The sequence below is a fragment of the Euleptes europaea genome, chromosome 8 (genome assembly GCF_029931775.1).
Source record: "Euleptes europaea isolate rEulEur1 chromosome 8, rEulEur1.hap1, whole genome shotgun sequence".
Classification (NCBI taxonomy): domain Eukaryota; kingdom Metazoa; phylum Chordata; class Lepidosauria; order Squamata; family Sphaerodactylidae; genus Euleptes; species Euleptes europaea.
Genome location: NC_079319.1, coordinates 149,784 through 173,103, shown reverse-complemented (window position 1 = coordinate 173,103; position 23,320 = coordinate 149,784). Strand labels below are relative to the sequence as shown.

Genomic DNA, 23,320 nt, shown 5'->3' with positions numbered 1-23,320 from the left:
CTTTTAAATCCTGTTCATCAGCTTCTAGAGGCTAGCCACTGTTGGAAATCAAATGCTGGGTTGAGTCCAATCCAGAAAGACATGGGTAGGGAGTAACAGCCACCAACATCTCTCCAAATTGGGACACAGCACACACAGGTAATGAGAATCAATGTGTTTTCTGTCTTCCAAAACCAAGACCCGTCCCATTGCCATTACCCCCCCCCTCCAAATTAGGAGGCACAATGCTTATGCCTTACAAGTTGAAAGAATTTTTCAGCTATTCTGAAGGAAGCGATTGTGAGACCATTAAAAATCCTTCACAGGATAGTTAGAAGACCTCTGTGGAGGGCCAGCTGCACCCCTCACGGCAATTCCTGCTCACTACCCCTTCTGCCCAGGGGTGCGTACTCCTGCAGAGCGCACTCAAAACTTTCCTAGCATTTTATAGAATGGCCTGCCAAAAGGGGGCTACGCCATCCCATGGTAGTCAGTTTTCCTTTTTTAAAAATATATATAATTTTTTATTGCTTTTTTATAATTAAACAATAAAATAAAATAAAATCATAATACAATACGAACAAAAAAAAATACAAAATCACACAGAGAGCACTATTACATCCAGTACAAATATAATATATGTTATCCTTCATAAAGTATATAGTGCCCAAATCTCCACCACCCACCTTTGTGCCCTCCACCCTTGGACTCCCGGAATGGTGTTATGGCAGTATTTAAAAATCTATTATTATAATCATTTATTAAAAACACATTAATCTATAATTCATTAACTATAGCTGTAAAGTCCATTTTTGCCAATTTATCCCAATATGCAGCGGCCTTTAGCCATATTTTTTTAAATTCATCCATATCTTTACCATGTAAAGAATTTGTAAGTTTGGCCATCCGCATATACATCCATAGCTTTTCTCTCCAATCTTTAATTGAAGGTTTATTTATTTGCTTCCAGTTCTTAGCAATTGAAATTCTAGCTGGAGCAAAACTATATTGGCATATGACTCCATCACCTTTATCTAAATTCTTTTTAGGAATACCCAATAGACAAAAGGCAGGATCTTTTTTTAATTTTTGAGTTAATCAAATTATTAGTTTCCTTTAAAACTAATCTCCAAAATCTCTTAATTTTTTTACAACTCCACCAGACATGCATAAATGTACCTATATTCGTTCCGCACTTCCAGCAAAGACCCTCGTCCTCTTTTTTCATTTTGCTTAATAATACAGGAGTTATATACCATCTATAAAACATTTTATACAAATTTTCTCTTATTTCATTGGAAATGGTAAATTTAAATTGCTTCTTCCACAAATTTCCCCATACTTCCAGATCTATATTATAACCTAAATCTCTCATCCATTTCACCATCACTGGTTTAATCCTTTCCTGTTCCAAATTCATTTCTATCAATAATTTATACATCCTTCCTATCAGTCCTTTATTCCCCTTAATTAATATAATTTCAAATTTAGATTTGGTATAATTAAACCCCGTTCTGTTATCTTTATTAAATATATCTCTTACTTTATAATACAAAAACCAATCTTTAATTTGAAGCTCTTCTCTAGTTTTTAACATCCAAATCCCATCCTTACATTCTATAATTTCTCTATATATATATTAGTATCCAGATTTAAATGGACTACCCTTTTCACAAAAGCTTCTATAGGATTAATCCAACCGGGAGTTTTATTTTCCAAGAAACCTTTATATTTCTTCCATATTTGTAATAAACTACTCCTAATAATATGGGAATTGAAATCTTTATTTACTTTCTCCTTTTCATACCATAAATATGTGTGCCATCCAAATCATAAATTAAATCCCTCTAATTCCAATAATTTCGGATTCTCTAATAGAATCCAGTTTTTTATCCAGGTGAAACAAGCTGCCTGGTAATACATTCTCAAATCTGGTAATCCCAACCCTCCTGTTTCTTTCAATTCCACTAAATTATTGTATGCTATTCTATGTCTTTCTTTGCCCCAGAGAAAATTTAAAATATCTTTCTTCCAATTTTTAAATATCTGTGCACCTTTCAGTATTGGTAAATTTTGAAACAAGAAAAGCATCTTAGGTAATAGCATCATTTTAATTACTGACATTCGTCCCCACAATGATAATGGTATTTTTTCCCAACTTTTTAAATCTTTTACTATCTGTTGCCATTGATTCACATAATTATTCTGAAATAAATTAAGATTATTATGTGATATCCATATACCTATATATTTAATTTTATGTTCAATACTAAATCCTGTCTTTTTAGTCAATTTTTGTTGTTGTGAAAGAGTCATATTTTTAACCAATATCTTAGTTTTATTTTTATTAATTTTAAAACCTGAAAGCTGTCCATAAACCTCCATAATCTTATTCCATCTGTCAATTTGCTCAATCGGATCAGTCAAAAAACATACAAGATCATCTGCATATGCTTTAACTTTATAACGATTTCTCCCCAGTCTTACCCCAATTACTTCCTCAGTTTGCCTAATATTTGTTAATAAAAATTCTAATACCAAAATAAACAACAAAGGAGAAAAAGGACATCCTTGTCTCGTTCCCTTCTGGATTTCAATCTGTGGTGACACCATTCCATTTATTAACAATGGAGCACGCTCCAGCTGAAAGCTGCCTGAGGGCAATAAATCTGCCCTCAAAAACATCAGCAAGCAGCACCCCTCGGAGAAAGAGGGGATGCTGATTCGGGAGCCGGTGGCTGCCTTGTCATTTGAACGATAGCTGCTGAGAAATCGGCGGTAGTTGCTCTGACGGGTGCTGCCGAAGAGCCGGCGCCATCTTCAAAGGGAAAGCTGGAGAGACGCGGTGGAGGACTCTGATTTTAAAAGCAAGTGTTTTACTTTGGGAAAAAAAGTCTTTACAGATAAAACTGGGGTATTTGGCAGAGTTGATACTAAAGAAGACAACTTTGATTTATCTATAACTTCATTAAGATGCTCTCAGTGACTTTTGGCTTTTTGCCAGTGGACTGACGAAGCTTAAAAATTACTTTCAGTATTGGAAGATTCTTAAAAAAACAAGAAAAAGAGTAAGAAAACAACTACACAGACATGGAATATAACATCTGATGTGCCATAGTGAATGTATTTTCTCCAAACTGATTGACTTATTTGAACTTTTTTTAAGCTGATGAACTAAAACAAGTACTCTGCCTCCCCCCCTTCTCCCTTTTTGTGGATTACAAGTTGGATTCTGTTTAGTCCTCAAGGTCAATGGGAGAAAAGGAGAAGCATGCCAGAGAGTTTCTCAAAGAATCAAAGTTACAGGTTCAGCTTCCCCCACGAAGACCTTCTGTATCTACAACAATGTCACCGCTGCTAACCACATCATTAACTGCAAAGATGGCTCCTAAAGCTAAACCTGAAGTGACACTTAATTCTGTCTTTGAATTGCTAACTAAGACCCATCAAGATGTCACAGAAATGAAGCAGGAACTGAGTCAAAATACTGCCACTACTTCTCAGAATTCAGTTGCAATAGCTGCTTTGCAAGACACAATTACATCCCTGACTGTTAGACAAGATAAGGTGAAAGCTAAACTCTCCAAAACTACACAGGAGACTAAAGAGATCAAGAAAAAGGTAGACACCTTGGAGATGTCATTAAAGGCCTCGCGAGAAAGAGACGAGAAGCAAGAAGACCAAATGGCAATGCTTGAACTTAAGATCAAGGAATCTTCCCTTCGCATAAGCGGGCTGAGGGAAAAAATTGAAGGAAGAGATTTGCGGGGGTATTTGAAAGGACTTTTGGCAGAATTTCTACAGGAAGACGAAGAAGTTTTGTAAGGGATGATTGTGACAGCTTACAGAATTAATTCTGCATATGCAACTAAAAATAAAGTACCAAGGGACTGTTTACTTCAGCTTTTTTCAAGAAGTCACCGTGATCTTATTCTCAACAGTCATTATAAGTTACCACTTAAAGTTGAGGACGAACCTCTGAGATTACTGAAAGAAATTCCTGCAAGATTTGTTGAGAAAAAGGAAGGATTTTATGGAGATTGTGGAACGTTTAAGATTAAATGGAATACAATTCAGATGGGAATTTCCGCAAGGCATTTCTTTCACCTTTAAGGCTAAAAGGTTCAAGTTCACAGATACCAACAAGGCTGAACAGTTCTTGCGAAGATACGATGCAGAGCTTTTTATTTTATTTTTTTTATAATAATTTTATTGGTTTTTATAATACAAATTTTCCATGATAGTAAACAACAATAAAAGCAATATGAAATTCAAAATTCTAACTCTATGTTGTTATAGTTTCTTGAATTCATAACAAAAAAAAACAAATTAAAGGAAAATTTATGACTTCCCCATCACCTCTCTCCGCCTCTTAATAAAATATTCATCCCATCGTAATTGGTCTGATCTTAACTATCATAAATTCATTTAACTTTCATAAAGCATCTTCTATTAATATAAATGATTATAACTCTTAATATTAATTGTGTCCTCTAGATCAGATTAATAAGTATTCTTCCATTTTCCCCAGTTTTAATTCATATTCACAATATTTCATCCAATCCTCCCATTCCCCTAAAAATCGAACATTGTCTTTTTCATTTAAAATGGCTGTAAGTTTTGCCATTTCCACCAATTCAAACATTTTCCCAATCCAGTCTTTTTTCTCGGGAATTTCTGCCCCCTTCCATTTTGCTGCATAAAGCAGTCTCGCAGCTGTTGTAGCATAGATCAAAAAAGTTCTTTGTATTAGCAAGTCGTCAGGTATCATACTTAATAGCATCATTTCTGGTGTTTTGGGTATATTTTTTTGTACTATTAGTCTCAATTCATTGTATATCATATCCCAAAAATCTTTAGCTTTATCACAAGTCCACCACATATGGTAAAAGGAACCAATTTCCTTTTTACATTTCCAACATTTAGGGGATGTCACTTTATATATCTTTGCCATCTTCTTAGGTGTTAAATGCCATCTATACATCATTTTATAAATGTTTTCTCGAATTGATTGTGCATTTATTCCTTTCAAATCTTTTGACCAAAGTCTTTCCCATTTATTTAAAGCAATATCATGTCCGATATTTTGAGCCCAGTCAATCATAGTTGGTTTAATTGTCTCCTGCTCACAATATAATGTTAAAAGTAGATTGTACATTTTAGAGATCAGTTTCAAATTGTTCTCTAGTAACATCTTGTGGAAAGGGGACTTTTCTTTAGAAAATCCATTTTTCATATCTTGTACAAAAACTGATTTAATCTGACAATATTGCAACCATTGTAAATCCTCTTTAAGAAATTGAAATTCCTTTAATGAACATTTTTTCCCCTCCCAATTAATTAATTCCTGATAAATTATAAATTTGTCCGGTCTAAGTGGACGTAGTGTTAGCATTTCTTGCGGTGAAATCCACATCGGAGTTGTTGGTTCCAAAATATGTTTATATTTCATCCAGATGCGCAGTAGAGAGGACCTGATTATATGATTCCTAAATGATGCTTGTATCTTAATTTTGTCATACCATAAATAGCCATGCCATCCACTAATATTATTAAAGCCTTCAAGCTCCAGTAAACGTGTATTTGATAAGGTTATCCAGTCTTTTAGCCATGTTAAGGCTACCGCTTCAGCGTAAAGTTGAAAGTTTGGTAGTGCTAAACCTCCTCTAACTTTAAGGTCCACCAAGTATTTGTAAGCAATCCTCGGTTTTTTCCCTTGCCAGATGAAGTTTAAAATGTCCTTCCTCCAAGTATCAAAGTATTTAACATGTGATATTATAGGCAAATTTTGGAATAAGAAGAGCATCCTTGGTAACACATTCATTTGAATTATTGAAATACGTCCCAATAGTGACAACTTTTTATTTGACCAAATAATCATATCAGTTTTTATTTTACCCCATAATTTAAAGTAGTTGTTAGTTAACAATTCTTTGTTCTTCGCTGAGATCCAGATTCCCAAATATTTAACTTTATTGGCCTTCTCCCAACCTGTAAACGAGATGAATTCCTGTTGTTCTATTTCTGATAAAATAGTCACCCATCAATAAAATCTGGTCATTGGCATACTGAGAGATCAGTTCATGCAATTGTCCATAAAATTTTGTTTTTCCTTCATTGGGAGCATATATTCCTACCACAATCGTCTTTTGCCCCAATATTTTGGTTTTTATAATTACAATTCTCCCTTCGTTGTCTTTATATAGTAGTTCAGGACTAAGGCTAGAATGAGCATATATTACTACTCCCTTAGTTTTTGTTTTGGCCGATGCCACAAATGCTTGTCCAAGCATTTGCCTATCCAAATATTTTTTGTGTTTTTTTGCTATATGAGTCTCTTGTAAACAAATTAGGGAGTATTTATACTTCTGTAGATATTTAAAAATTCTAGCCCTTTTAGTTTTTTCATTCAAACCATTCACATTCCAAGAAATTACTTTTGCCATGGTACAATGATTATTGAAGCAAAATATGCAGTCTATAATTTAGTTCCTCCTGCTGCTCCCTGTGGTTCTTCTTCTTGTTCTTCTTCCTCTTCCTTTTGATCCCCAGTTAATCCTTTAAGATCTGATTTATATTTTCTCAGAAATTTTCCCACATCTGCTGTAGATGTAATTGTCATTTTCATTTCTTTGTAAGTAAAAGCCAAGCCTTGTGGCATAATCCAGCGATATTTGATACCATTAGCTTTCAAAACAGACACAAATTCTTTGTAATTATTCCTCTGTGAGAGTAAATGTCTTGGTATTTCCTTTAATAAAATTAGAGGAATGTCTCCTGCTGACACCGGGTTGTCATAATGCATCTTCATGATCTTATCCTTAATCCTAGTGTCATAGAACACTATCATCAGGTCTCTTGGCTTAGATCTTTTCATTCTAGCAGGTAATGGTATTCTGTATACTCTGTTAATAGCTTGGTTCAATTCTTGTTCGTCCATCTGAAACAGGTAAGCCAGATTTGGGACTACAGTTTCTTTGTTATCTCCCATCATATCTGGAAGATTGCGCAGACGAAGGTTGGTCTCTCTCACTCTCATCTCCATCATGGCTATTTGATCTTTTAGAGCTGTCTGATTTAATTGTATTGTTTCAATCTGTTTTTCTTGGCTTGCTAATTTTTTCTTTGTATCCTTATGCTCTTCCATCACTTTCTTTATTGATGAATCCATTGCTTGCATATCTGACTGCATAGTACTCATTTGAGTTTTTACTTCTTTAAGGTCTCCTGTTACCACATCCAATTTGTGGTCAATAGCTTGAGATGCTTGGCCTAGATTTGTCATCATAGAAGTTAGCTGTGCCATCTGTGTAGACATCTGTGTAGACATCTGTTCAAGCTGCTTATTTGTTGCCTCTGTTTGTTTGGCTAACATATCCTGTAATTTCTTATCCATAGCTGAAACTTGTGCTGAGTCCTTCAGTTTAGTATAGGCAGGGCTATGCAGTGAGCCAGAACGGGGTCGGGTTCCAGACATTTACATTGGAATAAAGCTGGTAAAAGTCATGTCCTCAGACAGGGCCCTCCAGGTGGTGGTTAATAGAGGGTGATTCAATGATCAGTTTAATAATTTTTTCGGGTTGAAAAGAGCCAAATTTGGCTTTAAAACAGCTTAATAAAGTTTTAAAATACCAACGAGTTTTACTGGACGCTCTAGGTCGGATCTACCAGGAAGTATTCCGGAAGTTGTATTTGCCGTGGACCTTCTACCGCCTCATCTCGATGGTTGTTTCCTTCAGGAATTATTTCTGTGTTACTCAAGTGCGACGCGTATCCGTCCTCCAGCTTGCTTCCTGTTGTTGTGACTCAGATAATAGAGAGGGTGGTATAGAGGGGCTTCCGGTCTGATGAATCCCTTGCTGCTAACGTGGCAGGAAATTCTTTTTCACCAGAGAATCAGGAAGAAATTCGCCCTCCCCTTCCCTCAGAGTTGCTTCTCATTGGTAGAGATTTTGGTCCGTCATCTAAGCGTCCTTCCAACTCTTTGTTTTTATTTAAGCTGATCTATTTGATAAGGCTCCTGCCGCTAATCCTGATGGAATTTACAAATCAAACTTTCCCGATTAAAATAAGGGAGGAGCAGAGGTGCTGGGAATATCTTCATCTACCCCCCGGTTATTCGAAAATGCCAGTAAAAGACGAAGGGTTCTTTGTACTCACTTAGGCATCGAGAGGTAAGGTTCTTCTCTTAAAATAGTCCTTTATGTTGGTGTTAAGGTGGTGGAGGGTAGAGCCTTATGCCAAAGTTGCGTTTTGGCGATTCCTTTCCCTATTTGCCCTCGCAGGACCGGCGTCCAGAGCTCTGGGGGACTTATAAAAGCTCCCTCAGAGTCTTTGGGAGGTCACACTGCAGAGCTTTTTAAACCAGCTAAACCAACTAGACAACTGCCTGCTAAAGAATCTACGGAAGAAAAGGCATCTGAGGCAACTGGTGGTGGAGACCTACCAATAGAACCAGCAGAAGAATCCCTGTCAGATGACAAGGAAGGCTGAACAGAGACAAATTAGAAGTGGGGGAAAATATGTGGGGGGGAGGGGGTAGGCTATGGGATATAGATGACATTTGGCTTTATAAAGAATATGGATCTAACTGATTTTTGATATGCCACGGGTTTTATCGTGGAACATAAATGGGTTGAATTCTCCTAACAAAAGGAAGAAAATATTTCATCATTTGCAAAAGTCTAAAGCTAACATTATTTGTTTACAGGAAACACATATTGTTCCGAAGGATATAGTTAGACTGGAATATCCACGGTTGGGTAAACCTTTTTACGTCATGTAATGAAAAGAAAAATACTAATGGAATAGTTATGTATTTACCTTTATTATTAGACCCGAAAATCATTTACCAAGACAAGGAAGGAAGATTGTTGCTGGTGGAAATAACTAGTGGGTCACAGAAGATATTATTGGTCGGAATATATGCACCTAATACTAATAAAAAAATGTTTTATGATAATTTAGGAATAATATTAGCTGAATATGCTACAGAAAAAATGATATGGATGGGGGACTTTAATGGGGTAATGGTACCTAAGTTAGACAGGTCTGGAAAAAAGCAAAAAGAAAAAAGTGAAGGTAAACTACCTGGAATTTTTAATGCTCTCACAGATCAATGGGATATGTTTGATGTCTGGAGACTGAGGAATGGTAATAAGAAGGGATATACCTATTGTTCTCCAAGACATCTTACAAACTCCAGGATAGATATGCTATGGCTTTCAAAAGGGTTGACAAACAAATCAGAGAATCCAGAGATTTTACCTAAGGTACTAACAGATCATAATGCGCTAACAGTAAAAATTAAAATAGGAGATAGAAGATATAAACCTTGGATAGTAAATGAATTTCTGTTAAAAATAGTAAAATAGTGGAAAAATTAAAGGTGGACATACAGAATTATTTTAACGAAAATATAGGTAAGGGTGTTCGGGAAGATATTGTTTGGGATGCCAGTAAGGCGGTGATTAGGGGAGTATTAATTCAACAAAATACAAGATGGTTTAAGGAAAGGGAGGGAAAAAAATATTTTGGATGAAATAAGACAAGGAGAAGGACAACTTAGAAAGCTTCAGGATAAAACAGCTAAACGGGAACAGCTTGATAAGATTAGAAAATGGCAGCATCAATATGAATTTTTAATATCGGATGAAATTGAACAGCAAATTATTTTTAACAAACAAAGATTTTTTGAACATGCTAACAAGCCGGGTAAAATGTTAGCATGGCAACTCAAACACAAAGAGAAAAAAGTACCGATATCTCAAATTAAAAGGAAGGGTAAGATAACAAGAGATAAGGAGGAGATAATAGAAACATTTGTGGATTATTATACAAATTTATATAGAAAGAATTTGTGTCGGAAATCGATATGGATGCATATCTTACCCAATCAAATTGGGGAAAAATAACTCAAGATAACAAAGAATTACTGGATTCTTCAATAACTAGGGAAGAATTACAAGAGGTAATAGGTAAAAGCAAAATAAATAAATCACCTGGGCCCGATGGATTTACTGCTTTTGATTATAAAGTATTTAAAGATCAGTCAAGCCCTTATTTATTAGATGAGATGAATTCTTGTTTGTTAAATGGGTCTATTCCTCAAACTTGGAAACGAGCAAATATAGTATTAATACCGGAAGTTAAAAATTACAGACCGATTTCATTATTGAATAATGACTATAAATTATTTGTTGCAATTTTAGCAGCTAGATTGAAAAGGGTATTAAATCAAATAATACATGAAGATCAAGCAGGTTTTTTACCAGGAAGATTGATTAGTCAGAATGTAAGAGTGGTAGTAGACCTTTTAGAATATGCAGAACAAGACAACTCCGTTAGCTATGGTATTTCTGGATGCGGAAAAAGCGTTTGATAATGTGAATTGGCAGTTTATGATTAAGATATTACAATTTATGGATTTTGGGGAGAACTTTAAAACTGCCATAAAAAGCGTATATACGTAGTTAAGTTTTCCAAAAAGCATGCAAGGCAATCCTTTTTCAGAAGGCTCTGTCGAAGGAGAAACTGGGCGGTCTGGTGCACTTACTGGGGGTGGGGGAGCTATTCCTGGATTTAGGCTCAGGCTGTCAAGACTGTTATTACTGAACTGCATCGTCCGAGTATTGGTTGGTGATGGTATGCAGGGTTAGGCCATTTTACCGTACTTTTAGCGCCTGACTGACAACTGCACTGGGGTCAAGGAGAAGCGAGAACATTTTTTTAGAGTGTTAACAGCAGCACGCCTAAGAGAGAGGCAGCAGATATTATGCGCTTGAGCTTCCAGTACGTTTCTGACAAGGTCCCCCAGTGGCGGGACCAGAGGAAGCATCCTCTCATGCAGCGGCTGTGGCGAGAATTCTCTTATAATAAACATTGGTTTTATTATATTTTATTAATTTTATTAATCTGTAGCTTATTGATCTGAAGCGTAGAAGCCATATGAAGACCTGACTTTTAGCTGACCCCATCTCCAATTAGGATCTTGACCCTAAAGGGCATAGGAGATTGCATTGCTAGGAGCTAGTTAAGCAAAAAGCACATTAAGTGCTCCAAATCATGTTTAGAGTAACAAGGTCATTTAAACAGGCAGCAAGATTTTCTGCTTACGAATGAAGGAAATTGTTTTCCATACACTGGTTGACAGCCGGAACAAGATTTATCATAGACCTGGACATGAGAACCTTATTATGGAACAGGATATTTCCAAAACAAATTTAGTCATGATTTGTGGAGACTCATCTCCTCAAGAATTTGACAGGAGGGGGCCTTGAGACCCCTTTCTCACGGCTCAACCTATAAAAGGCTGGTCCAGTTGTTCAGTCCTTTGTCCTTCCCAGGGAGAGACCACTCTGTCTCTCTTTTGGAATGACCCAGAGCAGCTCTGATTATCTGTCTGTCTGTGTATCAGTCTTTATGTGGGGTGTTGTTAAATCCGTCTAAGTATTATTCTTCTCTTTGCCTTACAACCTTTGTAAGTTCAATAAACCTATATGCTTTACTGCTATGTGTGTGTGGTCTGAGACTGTCCTAAGTACATGGTCTGTGTTTCTTATTACATTCTCTGGCTTTGCTTTGGTAAGAGGCAGGCAGAGAAAAGCCAAACACAACGAACTTAAAATTTCTCGTGTCAGAGGCAACTGGTGAAACAAGAGAGAGCAAAGGGTCGGAATCAATGGGACAGTTCCTCACCATGCTTGATCTTCTTATGGAATTCAGTGTGGTGATAACCACTCGTTTCACGGCTTTACAAGAGGATTAGACACACCATCGACCTATGATGGCTGAACAACACCTCAACGCTCGAGGGAGCAGTGGGCCTCTGAATACTCGCTGCTGGAGGGCAACAGGAAGAGGAGGAGGTTGCCCAACAGGTGGGCCACTCTGGGGACAGGATGCTGGGCCTTAGGTCTGACCCAGAAGGGCTCTTCTGGCATGGTTCATCCTGACGAGATAAATCTTTATCGCCTCCCAGCCCAGCTGCAGCAGTCATGCCCCGTCAGCTTGAGATGGGCACAATGGCTCTAAAGCAAGAAGCTGCTGGCCATTGCGCCCATGCTGCCAAACGGTTCGTGAAAGGCTAGCGACAGCACTGGTGGTGGCGACGGCTGGCCCTGTCATTGTTAAGCCAAACAAAATGCAAGCAAGGGTGAGAGGGCCAAGCAAAAGACCCGCCCTTGTTTCGATCAGGATCCACCCTGGTCGGTCATGTCTTGCTAGCGAGGGAAGTCCAGCGCTCTGAGCGCATGCAGTCAACCCCCCCTACCCCGCCCACCTCTTGGAGGACGGCCTTCATCTCTTCCACGTCCCCATCAAAGGCTGCCTCCAACATCCGCTTCCTCCTCTGCTGCTCCTCCCGCTGCTTCTTTTTCGCTTCTTCCTCTTTCTTCCGCTCCCGCTCAGCTTCCTCCTGCTCCCTCTTCACCAGGGCGACGAAGGCCTACAACAGAGATGGGGAGGTCAACAGGCAGAGGACGGCTGGAGAGGCAGAAGAGAGGAAGGGTTGGGGTGGGGGTGGAAGGGCGTGAAGATCAGCAGAAGAGCGTCAAAGAGGAGGCTGCAGCAGGAGGTGGCTTGTCAGGGGAGAACATTCCACTGCTCAGTGCACACACACACACACACCACACACAAACACACACCCAGCTGCTCTTGTTTTATTGCTGCTTTGTGATTTTTAAAAAAGTTTTGTAAGCCATTTTGTGTCCTGCTTGACAGGTATGGAGAAATGCTCTCCGCCCCAGATATCACATTTTTATCCCAGAAATTGGGATTGCACTCTTGTCTACGTACTGGAGCTGGGCTGCATGTTCAAAGCAGTTTGTTTTGATTTATATCCCACCCACCGCCACCACAAAGTGGGGCTCAGAGCAGAAAGGTGTGTGTGGGGGGATGAGTCATCAAACCCCACATTCAGAACAGTGGTTGCAAATGCAAGTGGTTCTGGTTGGAATGAGACAAGAGGTGACCCCCTAACACTTTGCTAGGTTGCCATACCTAGGAACAGACACTGGGAAAGCCAAAAGCTAGGGGTATTTTCCTTGTGGGTCAGAAGATTAGTACTGACCTCAGAGGGGCATGGACTCCCAGGCTGAGACTAGACATTCTTAGGACACGAGAAGGAACCACCTTCTCTCTGTTCACTTCCTGGAAAAGGCACAAGCCATGGGAGACCAGATCTTCACCTAGTGACTCCCATCTTGACCACATCAAGGGAAAACTGGGCCAAAGATCACCCCGCACCAGCCAGCACAAGTGAAACTGGAGATGGGACAGCCTGGAGGAGCTTCAGAAAAGTTACAACACAGAGAGGGCTGGAAGAACAAATCTTTCCAGCAGCAAATACTCTTTCAGATTTCTTGGTGGTAGTGATTACTACCCAGAGAGAAGATGCTACTCCCAGGAGTAAGGGAAAGGGTTGGCTCAATGGGCGGAGACCCAGGGTGGCCACAGGACTTTTCTGAGCTCCCAGACAAGTATAAACAGGGCTTGCAAGACAGTTCCTTCACAACAAGAGAAAAAGTGGGCTAAAATAACAACCTGACTAAACCATAAGCCAGAGATATACTTTCTGCAGCACCACAGTCCCTGCACATAGTAAAGCCTCGGGGTTCACCAATGGTTCCCTTCCGCTTTCTCCTGTTGTTGGGGAGGGGCTGTGGCTCAGTGGCAGAGCACTTGCTTGGCATGCAGAAGGTCCCAGGTTCAGTCCCCGGCATCTCTAGTTAAAGGGACTAGGCAAGTAGGTGATGTGAAAGACCTCCGCCTGAGACCCCAGAGAGCCACTGCCGGTCTGAGTAGACAAGACTGACTTTGATGGACCGGGGGGGGGGGGGCGTCTGACTCAGTAAAAGGGCATTGTTGATGCATATGGGCGTGAATGCCAACAGGCTCCAAGGGGCTGCGCTGCATGTGACAATGGGCTGTAGACCACGGAGAGAACCCGGTTTTGGTTCTCTGTCCACAGAAGCCAGGCGCACACATCAAGGGTGCATCAGAAGAGAGGTTGTCTGGCCCTTGGCTCTGGAATTTTCTTGCCAGGGGGCTTGCCGAGCACCAGAGGCAGAACCTACACTTTGCCAGACACGGTGTAATCTTTGAGCAGCAGCAGTCATTCATCTTGGAAGGCCTGAAGAGGGGACATGTTCATGGAGGAGAGGGCTATCCACGGCTACTGGTCAAAATGGACACTAGTCATGGTGCATACCTATTCTCTCCAGGATCAGAGGAGTAAGCCCATTATATTAGGTGCTGTGGAACACCGAAGACTGAGAGGTGATATGATAACCATCTTCAAGTGCTTGAAGGGCTGTCATACAGAGGATGGTGCCTTTATATTACAGGCTTCCTCGGGAGGTGGTAAGCTCTCCTTCCCTGGAGGTTTTTAAGAAGAGGTTAGATGGCCACCTCTCAGCAATGCTGATTCTATGACCTTAAGCAGATGATGAGAGGGAGGGCATCTTGGCCATCTTCTAGGCATGGAGTAGGGGTCGCTGGGTATGTGTGTGGGGGAGGTAGTTGTGAAATTCCTGCATTGTGCAGGGGGTTGGACTAGATGACCCTGGTGGTCCCTTCCAACTCCATGATTCTATGAACACAGGCAGGATAATGCTGCTGCAGTCATCTTGCTTGTGGGCTTCCTACAGGCACCTGGTTGGACACCGTGTGAACAGACTGCTGGACTGGATGGGCCTGAGTCTGTCCTTTCTTATGTCCTAATAGCCAGCTCGAGGTTGACTCAGCCTTCCATCCGAGGTTGGTCAAATGAGGACCCAGCCTGCTGGGGGTAAAGGGAAAATGACTGGGGAAGGCACTGGCAAACCACCCCATAAACAAAGTCTGCCTAGGAAACGTTGGGATGTGACGTCACCCCGTGGATCAGGAATGACCCGGTGCTTGCACAGGGGACCTTTACCTTTACTATGTCCTTATGTTCTTAAAGGCACTAAAAGGACACAGGTGGCAGTTTCCATGTTGTTCATCATACTTTTGTGACAAGGGTCCGCGGCTTGTCCCCTCGGGCACAAGCAAATGCAGGTGAGGTAATGCTCCCCAAGGCAGCTCTCCTGGGCGTTCAAAGCCCAGCCCCCCTCACCTCTCTCTGGAGGCGCTCCATTAACTCATTGTACTCCTGCTGCTCCTTCAATCTCCGTGCCCTCTCACGGCGTGCCAAGAGGCGGCGGAAGGCGCACTGCAGAGTTAGGGAGGCCTTCAGTTCACGGCTCTGCTCTGTGACACAGAAAGGAAAACAGCAGGCGGGACTCCCAGCACAGCCGCTATAATGCCACCCTGGAAGCCTCACGGGTGGTTTAATGCTGATAAGGAAGATGGGGCGGCCGCAGAGGGGGTTGTTTCTCTCCTAGCGTCCCAGATACAGCCTATCCCTTTCGCTTCCCTCCCAGCCCATACCAAGGAAGGACGACAGTAGGAAGGCTGACACTCCACCTCCGCAGTGCCAAACAGCGTAGCACACCCCGGATTTAAAGAAAAGGAAAACAAAAAAAGAGTAGTCCAGCTTTCCTTGCACACCAGCCCTGTCTGTCCATCATGTGGGGACAAGATACTGTGCTGGGGGAGCAGGATCAGGGTGGCTAATGGAATAATAAAGGTTGGGGATGTTTAAACTGAAGCGGGTCAGTGCCTTTCAGTGACCATACTCTTAGAATCGACCCCTTCCTGAAAAGAAGTATGTTATCTTATTCAGTCAGCCACCTGATAAGCAGGACTCAACTCATTGTACTTACAAGAGTAAGCCTTTTTATTGAAGCGCTTCAATTAAAAATATATCTAAATGTATGCAAAGTTTTTAACATATAAAGTATGTACGTACGTAGATGGATACAAAGTCTTTAAATGTTAAAAAAGTTCAGACATTATCAGTCTTAAACATATTTCATGTCACAAGCAATCTCTAAAGCAATTTCTATCTTAAATCTCTATGTTAAACAGTAATAATATTTCATGTAGAAAATACAAGTTACAGAAATCCGTAAAATGGTTAAAAAGTACCATGTTCAGTGAATAAGACCTGATTTAGTTAAAAGAATCTTAATTCAAAATATCGACGATCATAAGAGTCAGTAGGCAAACTTTAGAATCATAGAGTTGGAACGGACCACCAGGGTCATCAAGTCCAACCCCCTGCACAATGCAGGAAATTCACAACTACCTCCCCCCGCCTACACCCCCAATGACCAGAAGATGGCCAAGATGCCCTCCCTCTCATGATCTGCCTAAGGTCACAGAATCAGCATTGCTGACAGATGGCCACCTAACCTCTTCATAAAAACCTCCAGGGAAGGAGAGCTTACCACCTCCCAAGGAAGCCTGTTCCACTGAGGAACCGCTGTAACTGTTAGAAAATTCTTCCTAATGTCTAGACGGAAACTCTTTTGGTTTAATTTCAACCCATTGGTTCTGCTCCGACTTTCTTGGGCAACAGAAAACAACTCGGCACCCTTCTCTATATGACAGCCCTTCAAGTACTTGAACATGGTTATCATATCCCCTCTCAGTCTTCTCCTCTTCAGGCTAAACATACCCAGCCCCTTCAACCTTTCCTCATAGGACTTGGTCTCCAGACCCCTCACCATCTTTGTTGCCCTCCTCTGGACACGTTCCAGCTTGTCTACATCTTTCTTATAATTGTGGTGCCCAAAACTGAACACAGTACTCTAGCTGAGGTCTAACCAGAGCGAAGTAAAGCGATACCATCCCTTCGCGTGATCTGGACACTATACTTCTGTTGATGCAGCCCAAGTCTGCATTTGCCTTTGTAGTTACAGCATCACACTGCTGACTCATGTTCAGTGTTTGGTCTACTAAGACCCCAAGATCCTTTTCACACACACTACTGCCCAAACAAGTCTCCCCCATCCTATAATTATGCGTTTGATTTTTCCTACATAAATGCAGAACTTTACATTTGTCTTTGTTGAAGTGCATTTTATTAGTTCTAGCCCACTTCTCCAGCCTGTCAAGATCATCCTGCATCTTGGCTCTGTCTTCTACAGTATTTGCTACCCCTCCCAATTTAGTATCATCTGCTCTGTACATAGGAAAAGAACCCTTTTTTGTTGCATTCAGCATCTCTCGCTAGCCTAAGTTCATACTGAGCTTTAGCTTTCCTAACAGTCTCCCTACAAGCACTAGTTATTTGTTTATATTCCTCTTTGGTTATAAGGCCCTCCTTCCACTTCCTAAATGAGACTTTTTTATTTCTCAACTCTTTAAAAAGCTGTTTATGGAGCCACCCTGGCCTCTTTAGGCTCCTCCCATTTTCCTTTCTCATAGGAATGGTTTGGGATTGCGCCTTCAGTATTTCATTTTTAAGAAACACCCACCCTTCTTGAATTCCCTTCTCCTTAAGTATGTCTGACCATGGGATTCTACCTAGCATAAGTTTAAGTTTGTTAAAATTTGCTCTTTTAAAGTCCAGCCTATATGTCTGACTACGTACAGGTTTTCCTTTCCCCAAGATTGTAATTCCAAGAGTACGTGGTCACTACTACCCAGGGTGCCTACTACTTTAACCTCATCGACCAGTTCTTCCCTGTTGGTGAGAATCAAGTGTAAGATAGCAGATCCCGTTTCCCTGTCCACTTTCTGGAATAGGAAGTTGTCAGCAAGACAAGTCAGGAATTTATTGGATCTTGCATTTTTAGCAGCGTGGGACTTCCAACAGATATTCGGGTAATTAAAATCTCCCATGACCACCGTGTCCGGTCTCTTTGAGAACTTTGTGATCTGGTCTAGGAGAGTCCCATCCAAGTCCTCTGCCTGGTTTGGTGGTCGATAACAGACTCTTTTATGTTTCCAATATCAATTAAATAATATGGTTTGTACTCTGAGCTGTGTTCAACTGCACCCAAATCCATCCCTATACCTTGGTACTTCTTGTATGCTCCCCATATCAGGACTTCCTTTTCCAGCATAACATTTGTAGAGTATGCTCCTGCGGTTCAGGAGAAACCCACAGAAGTGACACTAGAGTCTAAATGCTTTGAAGCTGATAGGCATTCCTTCTGACCACAGACTTGGCACATCCTCAAGATCGTCAGTATTAACTATAGAGACAGGCAGAAATGCTTCTTGAATGCAAACGACGACTCAGACATGTATTTTGAATGAAATAAAAGTGTCTTTTGCCTTTCCATAGGAAAAGGTACATCTTGCCAGTCCTTTCATACAGAGAGTGATCCTAGCCTTTACTAGGGTAAAGTGTTCCATGAATAGATTTCAAATAGGAAAATTCTACAAATTCATCTGTTCTGTATGCTCCTATATGCTTTATGTGTCTTATAAACGAAAGCCCCACAACAAAGCGCCTGCCAGTTAGGCTCACCTCTTGTTTGCCAGCGGTCCTGCAAGGATGGGCTACCTGCAGCCACCAGGAGCCAACTTCCAGTTTAAGAGGGATCACCTGGGAGTTGGCTTCTGATCTCCTGCCTGGGATTTATTTTTATTTATTTTAGGGGGGAGGGGGAAATCATAAGCCAACCCCCAGCGGATCATTTGGAAGTCAGATTCTTCTGCTCTCTCATCCTGGATCCTCTGCTACCTCCCAGACTTGCTGAGATGCAGCAAACTGAGGGGGGAACCAGAGGCCCGGCTGGTTTCCTCTCTCTTCTTCTCAACCCAAGTTGTTGGCTTCGGCTGCTACGAAAAAAGAAACTAGCTCTTTCTCCTCTCCCGTTTGTAAGATTAAACACACTGCATCTGTCCCCACCTAGCTTGTGGGGAGGGAGGGAGAAATAAGCTTTCTATCCCCCCTTTTTGAATTGCAGAGATGAAAAGCATTGCATCTCACCCCTTGGCAAGGGTGAAGTGAAAGGAGCTCCTTTGGCAATTTAAACAACACTGCTCCTGTCCCCACCCAGCTTGGAGGGAAGGGGGATGGATAAGAACCCGACACCTGGCTGATCTGCTGTGAGTCAACACCTGACCAACAGGCAGCTGCAAACTTGGCGTTCAGCAGCTGTTTAGTTGTTTGATGCAATAAGAGCCTATTCCTGATTGTTCAACATTCATAATCTGGCTGTGAGCCAAAGTAAATTCCTCTGCAAAACAGGTTTGCTGGGAAATTTGCAGCAGCCCTAGGAAAGATATAAGTCCTAATTTATTAAGGCATATGGTCATACAGAGCTGGACCTTTGAGTGCTGATTCTTTTGCAGGATCAGGAACTAGTATGAAAAGAGTGGATTTGCTCCGGTTCCCATGGCATCAACTCTTAATATTTGTGCAAAATCAGTGTGGTGTGGCACATAAGCGTCTAGTATTTAAGTCTTGCACAACTACTTTGCAGCAATATGCACAGCAGGCAGGGGCATGCACACCGCCTCATATAGCTAAAAGGGATTATGCACATTAAACAAAAAACTCCCCTGAGTTTTCCAGAACTTTGCATATGACAAGAACCTGTACACACTTCTCCTAATGAAATTCTATTTTCTCCACACTCACTGTCACAGCTGTGAGCTTGTCCTTGCCAAGCAGGGTGGAAGGGGAGCTTGGTCGTGTCCACAAATAGGTGGGAGGTCATTTCCAATTGCTGCGACCCAAGACTGCGGCAGTCAGTTCCCATAGAGGCAATGATGCTGCCATCTCTTTGCCACTCTGAAGGAAAATGAACACATTGCTGTTCTTTGAATTAACTGATGGTGGTGCCTAACTCCATTTTGTGTGTGTGTGTGTGTGTGTGTCTGTAAATGCCGTTAAATTGCAGTAGCCGACTTACGGTGACCGTACGGTTTTCGAAGCAAGAGACTAAGAGAAGTGGTTTGGCCACTGCCTTCTTCTGCATAGTGACCTTGGAATTCCTTGGTGGTCTCCCATCCAAATACTAACCAGGGTTGATCCTGCTTAGCTTCCGAGACCCTGACGAGCTCGGGCTACCCTGGGCTATCGAAGTCAAGGCTAACTTTATTTTTTTTTTAAGATTTCAGAACTATTGTGACATGTTTGACCCCGATAAGGTCAAAAAGTGGCATACAAACCCACTAATTAACTTACCTAATTAACTTACAACGAACTAATTAACTTACCTTCAAAGCCCTTAACTTACCTTTAAATCTTTAGGACTGCCCCCTCCAATATACTCCCCAGAGAGCCCTTTGCTCATCTGCTAGCAATTTACTGGTGGCCCCTGGCCCAAACCCCATCTGGCTGTCTTTGACTTGGGCCAGAGCCTTCTTGGCGGTGACCCCAGCCTGGCAGAACTCTTTGTCAAAGGAGACTGGGCCATTAACGATCTGGCCCAGTTCTGCCGAGCCTGCAAGACGGAGATGTTCCACCAGAGGCCCGCAGTTAAGGACAGCAATGGTTTATCTGGCTAACACTGGACGCCGGCCTGGATGGTGGGGTTATTTGTCACCTGGTCCCTCCACCTCACCAGCTCTGTTTGTCACCTGGGCTGCTGTTAGCTGTTGTATCCCTCCCAGACTTTAGTACTGCTAACCTCTGATATTTAAATCCAGGGGTTGTTGATTTTATTAAGCACAATCTTTTATGGTTTTAGATATAATTTACTGAATTTACTGCTGCGGTTCTAATAGTTTTGTAAAGTTTATTATTATTATGTTTGTAAGTGTTGTTAGCTGCCATGAGCCATGCTAGACAGGGGGAGGGCGGGACATAAGGGTGAAAAATAAATAATAATAAATAAAGTTACCTATTTTTATCCCTCCCTTCCTCTCAGGGGTGCAGGGTTAGAGGGACATCATGTGCAAGTATCTCCTCTTCATTTTATGAGCATTTTAATTATTCAGGGCCCACTCACAACACTCAGAATAATGCGCAAAGAAACTCTTGAAAATCTGCCTGCACAGAACATGGGCAGGGCATTATCCAGTACGGAAAGTCTTGAGATCTGCCTCCCTCTAGTGGAAATGCCAGGCCACACACACACACATGGGCCAAGTGGCATATCCTCTTGCCTTAATTTAAGCATCCGGTTGTCAAACAGAAACAATCTCTGGCATTTCTAGCCCCCACCACCACCGCAAAGGAAAGCAGATTGAGCGACTGCGTTGTAGCACATCAATCCTTCCCTCCCTGACTTGCCTCTTCCATGCCTTTGCTTTTGCCCACTACCAAGATTCAGAACACACTGTTCCCTGATTTGCGCCCTGCCTTTTTCTTCTCAGCTGCATTTCTACACACTGCCACCTACAATAAATTAATAAGTATAAGCCTATCGATCTGCTAAGCACTGAGATGGTACATGCAATAAGCCAAGACACTGGGCTGAAAGGAACCAAGATCTAATTCAGGGTGTTTAAAAAAAAACAAAAAAAAAAACAAAAAAAAAACCAACCACCTTGGGCCTCTGAACTGCAGTCAACCTGCTAGTGGCCAACAGCGCGATCCTTCCAAGCAGCAAAGACACCACAAGACTTAGAGGAGTGCCCTGTGACATCCTCAGGAGCACCGCAGTTCTCTACAGGTGGCAACACTCAGCCAGGGACTTCTTCATTCAGCGAATCATTAAATTCAGTGCCTGCGGATGGAGCGGGGGGGCCTAAGCACAGAGAGCTATAAAAGCAGGATGAGACAGATTCACAGCCGACTGATTCATCAGGGGCTACGAGCCACAGCAACTAAATGGAACTGGCTCCATGTTCAGAGCCAGCAAACCTCTGAATGCTTATCCTAGGAAGCAACATCAGGGGACAAGTCTTGGCCTCTCTGTCCTGTTGTTGGGCCCTCCAGGGCAACTGGTTGACTGTTGTGTGAAACAGGACATTGGACTAGCTGGGCATGCCAGCCTCATCCCTCAGGGCTCATTTATTTATTGACCGCCTTTGTCACTGAGACTCAAAGCAGATTCCGCTGTGTAAAACGAGGCAATCAAATAGCATTAGATATCCAATAAACAATGTAATAGCACTAGGACTATAAAAAATTAGAAATAACACATAAAAAAGGATGATGCGTGGTATGTCAAACAATGCAAAAAAAAGTAATTACAAAAGTAGAAGACAGCGCAGTATGAGCAAGATAGTACATACAGTAAAAGCTCTGGCGTATATGACAATGCAATCTCCAGAAGTGCAGGAGGACCAGCCTGACAGGCCATTTTTCCCCCTTAGCAACACCCTAGGAGCATGCAGCTCAGCGTCCATCTCAGATACGGCCCAGGGTAAGCCCTCTTCCCTATCCTCTCCCCCCACCCCCAATAATTCATCATCCTAAAGCCCTGCCTCAAGGAACATCTTCCTATACGTAACAGCACCTTCCCAGCTGATCTCTGCAATGTAACTTCTTACCTGCCGCTTGGCCGAGGAGGTCTTCCGGGGATCCAGGGCCGTGGCCTGGTTTGGCAGCTTCCTTCCCATCCGCTTGGTGTACTTAACAGAGGCCGGGGGGGGGGGGGGGATTGAAGAGGTAAAAAGGCGAAAAAGAAACCTAATTATCAGCATCAGCCAGATAAAGGGACAATGACCTTTCACCGCCAGCCTTCCCTTCGGGCGGAGAGGGCTCCCTTGCGTGGGGCTGGGCAGTTAGAGGGCAAAAGAGGAAAGCAGAGACAAAGCAGGTGAAGGAACCACTGCAGGCAGCACCGTGGCAAGCGTGTGTCTGGGCGTGTGCGAAGTGCTGCCGAGTGGCTTTGGACTCCTGGCGACCCTGTGAAATGATACCGAGGAGGGGAGGGGAGGGGGCGGGGCGGGGAGGGGGGGGGGGCGATGTCCAGCTGCCCGTCTAAGGATCCGCCCGTGGGGGCTGGGAGGCCGCAAGAGGCCGGCTCTGGCCAGACGTGGGGCTTTTCCCCGGGCCGGGAGCGCTTTCTGCCCGCCCCGCCCCGCCCCCCCTCCGTCCCTGCTGCCGTCACCTCTGCTGCAGGGCGTGTGGGGGGTGGGGGGGTGGGGGCGGGTGGGGGGTCGTGGCCCTGGGGGGCAGCCCTGGCCCTGCGGCGGTGGAGGCAGGCGGGGGCGGCGGGGGGGCGTCGGCTGGCCGGTCCTGCAAAGAGCCGCCTGGGCCGCCGCCCTGACCAGGAGGGCCTCCGCCCGGCCCCCCACCCACTGGGCCCCCCACCCACTGGGCCCCCCCAAAGGGGGGCGGGGGGGCGGCCAGCCTGCCTGCCTGCCGGGAGGGAAGGGCCTCCTCGGTGCGGGCCCCGCAGGGCCGGCCCTTCCTCCTGGCCCCGCCCCCGCCAGAGGGAGGGAGGGAGGGAGGGGGGCGCCGCTGACCCCGGGCCCTAGCCCCCCCTCCCCGGGCGCACCTGTCCTACCCGGCCTGGCTGGCGGCGCGGCGGCGGGGGGGCCCCTCCGGGCGGCGGCGGCGGCCTTCTTCTTGGGGCTCATCCCGAGGAGAGGCGAGGCGAGGCGAGGCGCCCCCTCA

General features: G+C 43.0%; 1 protein-coding gene across 1 annotated transcript in view; it reads right to left on the bottom strand.

Moving 5' to 3' along the window:
- IQANK1 (IQ motif and ankyrin repeat containing 1) overlaps window positions 1-23,283 on the bottom strand; it is a 65,546-nt gene extending 42,263 nt beyond the window's left edge. Inside the window, exons 1-5 of the mRNA XM_056854567.1 lie at window positions 23,211-23,283; window positions 22,249-22,329; window positions 20,118-20,252; window positions 15,077-15,210; window positions 12,260-12,424 (exon numbers count right to left, since the gene is read on the bottom strand). Coding sequence (XP_056710545.1) covers window positions 12,260-12,424; window positions 15,077-15,210; window positions 20,118-20,252; window positions 22,249-22,329; window positions 23,211-23,283 — 588 coding nt within the window. The remainder of the gene's footprint in view (window positions 1-12,259; window positions 12,425-15,076; window positions 15,211-20,117; window positions 20,253-22,248; window positions 22,330-23,210) is intronic.
- Window positions 23,284-23,320: the final 37 nt, after the last annotated feature.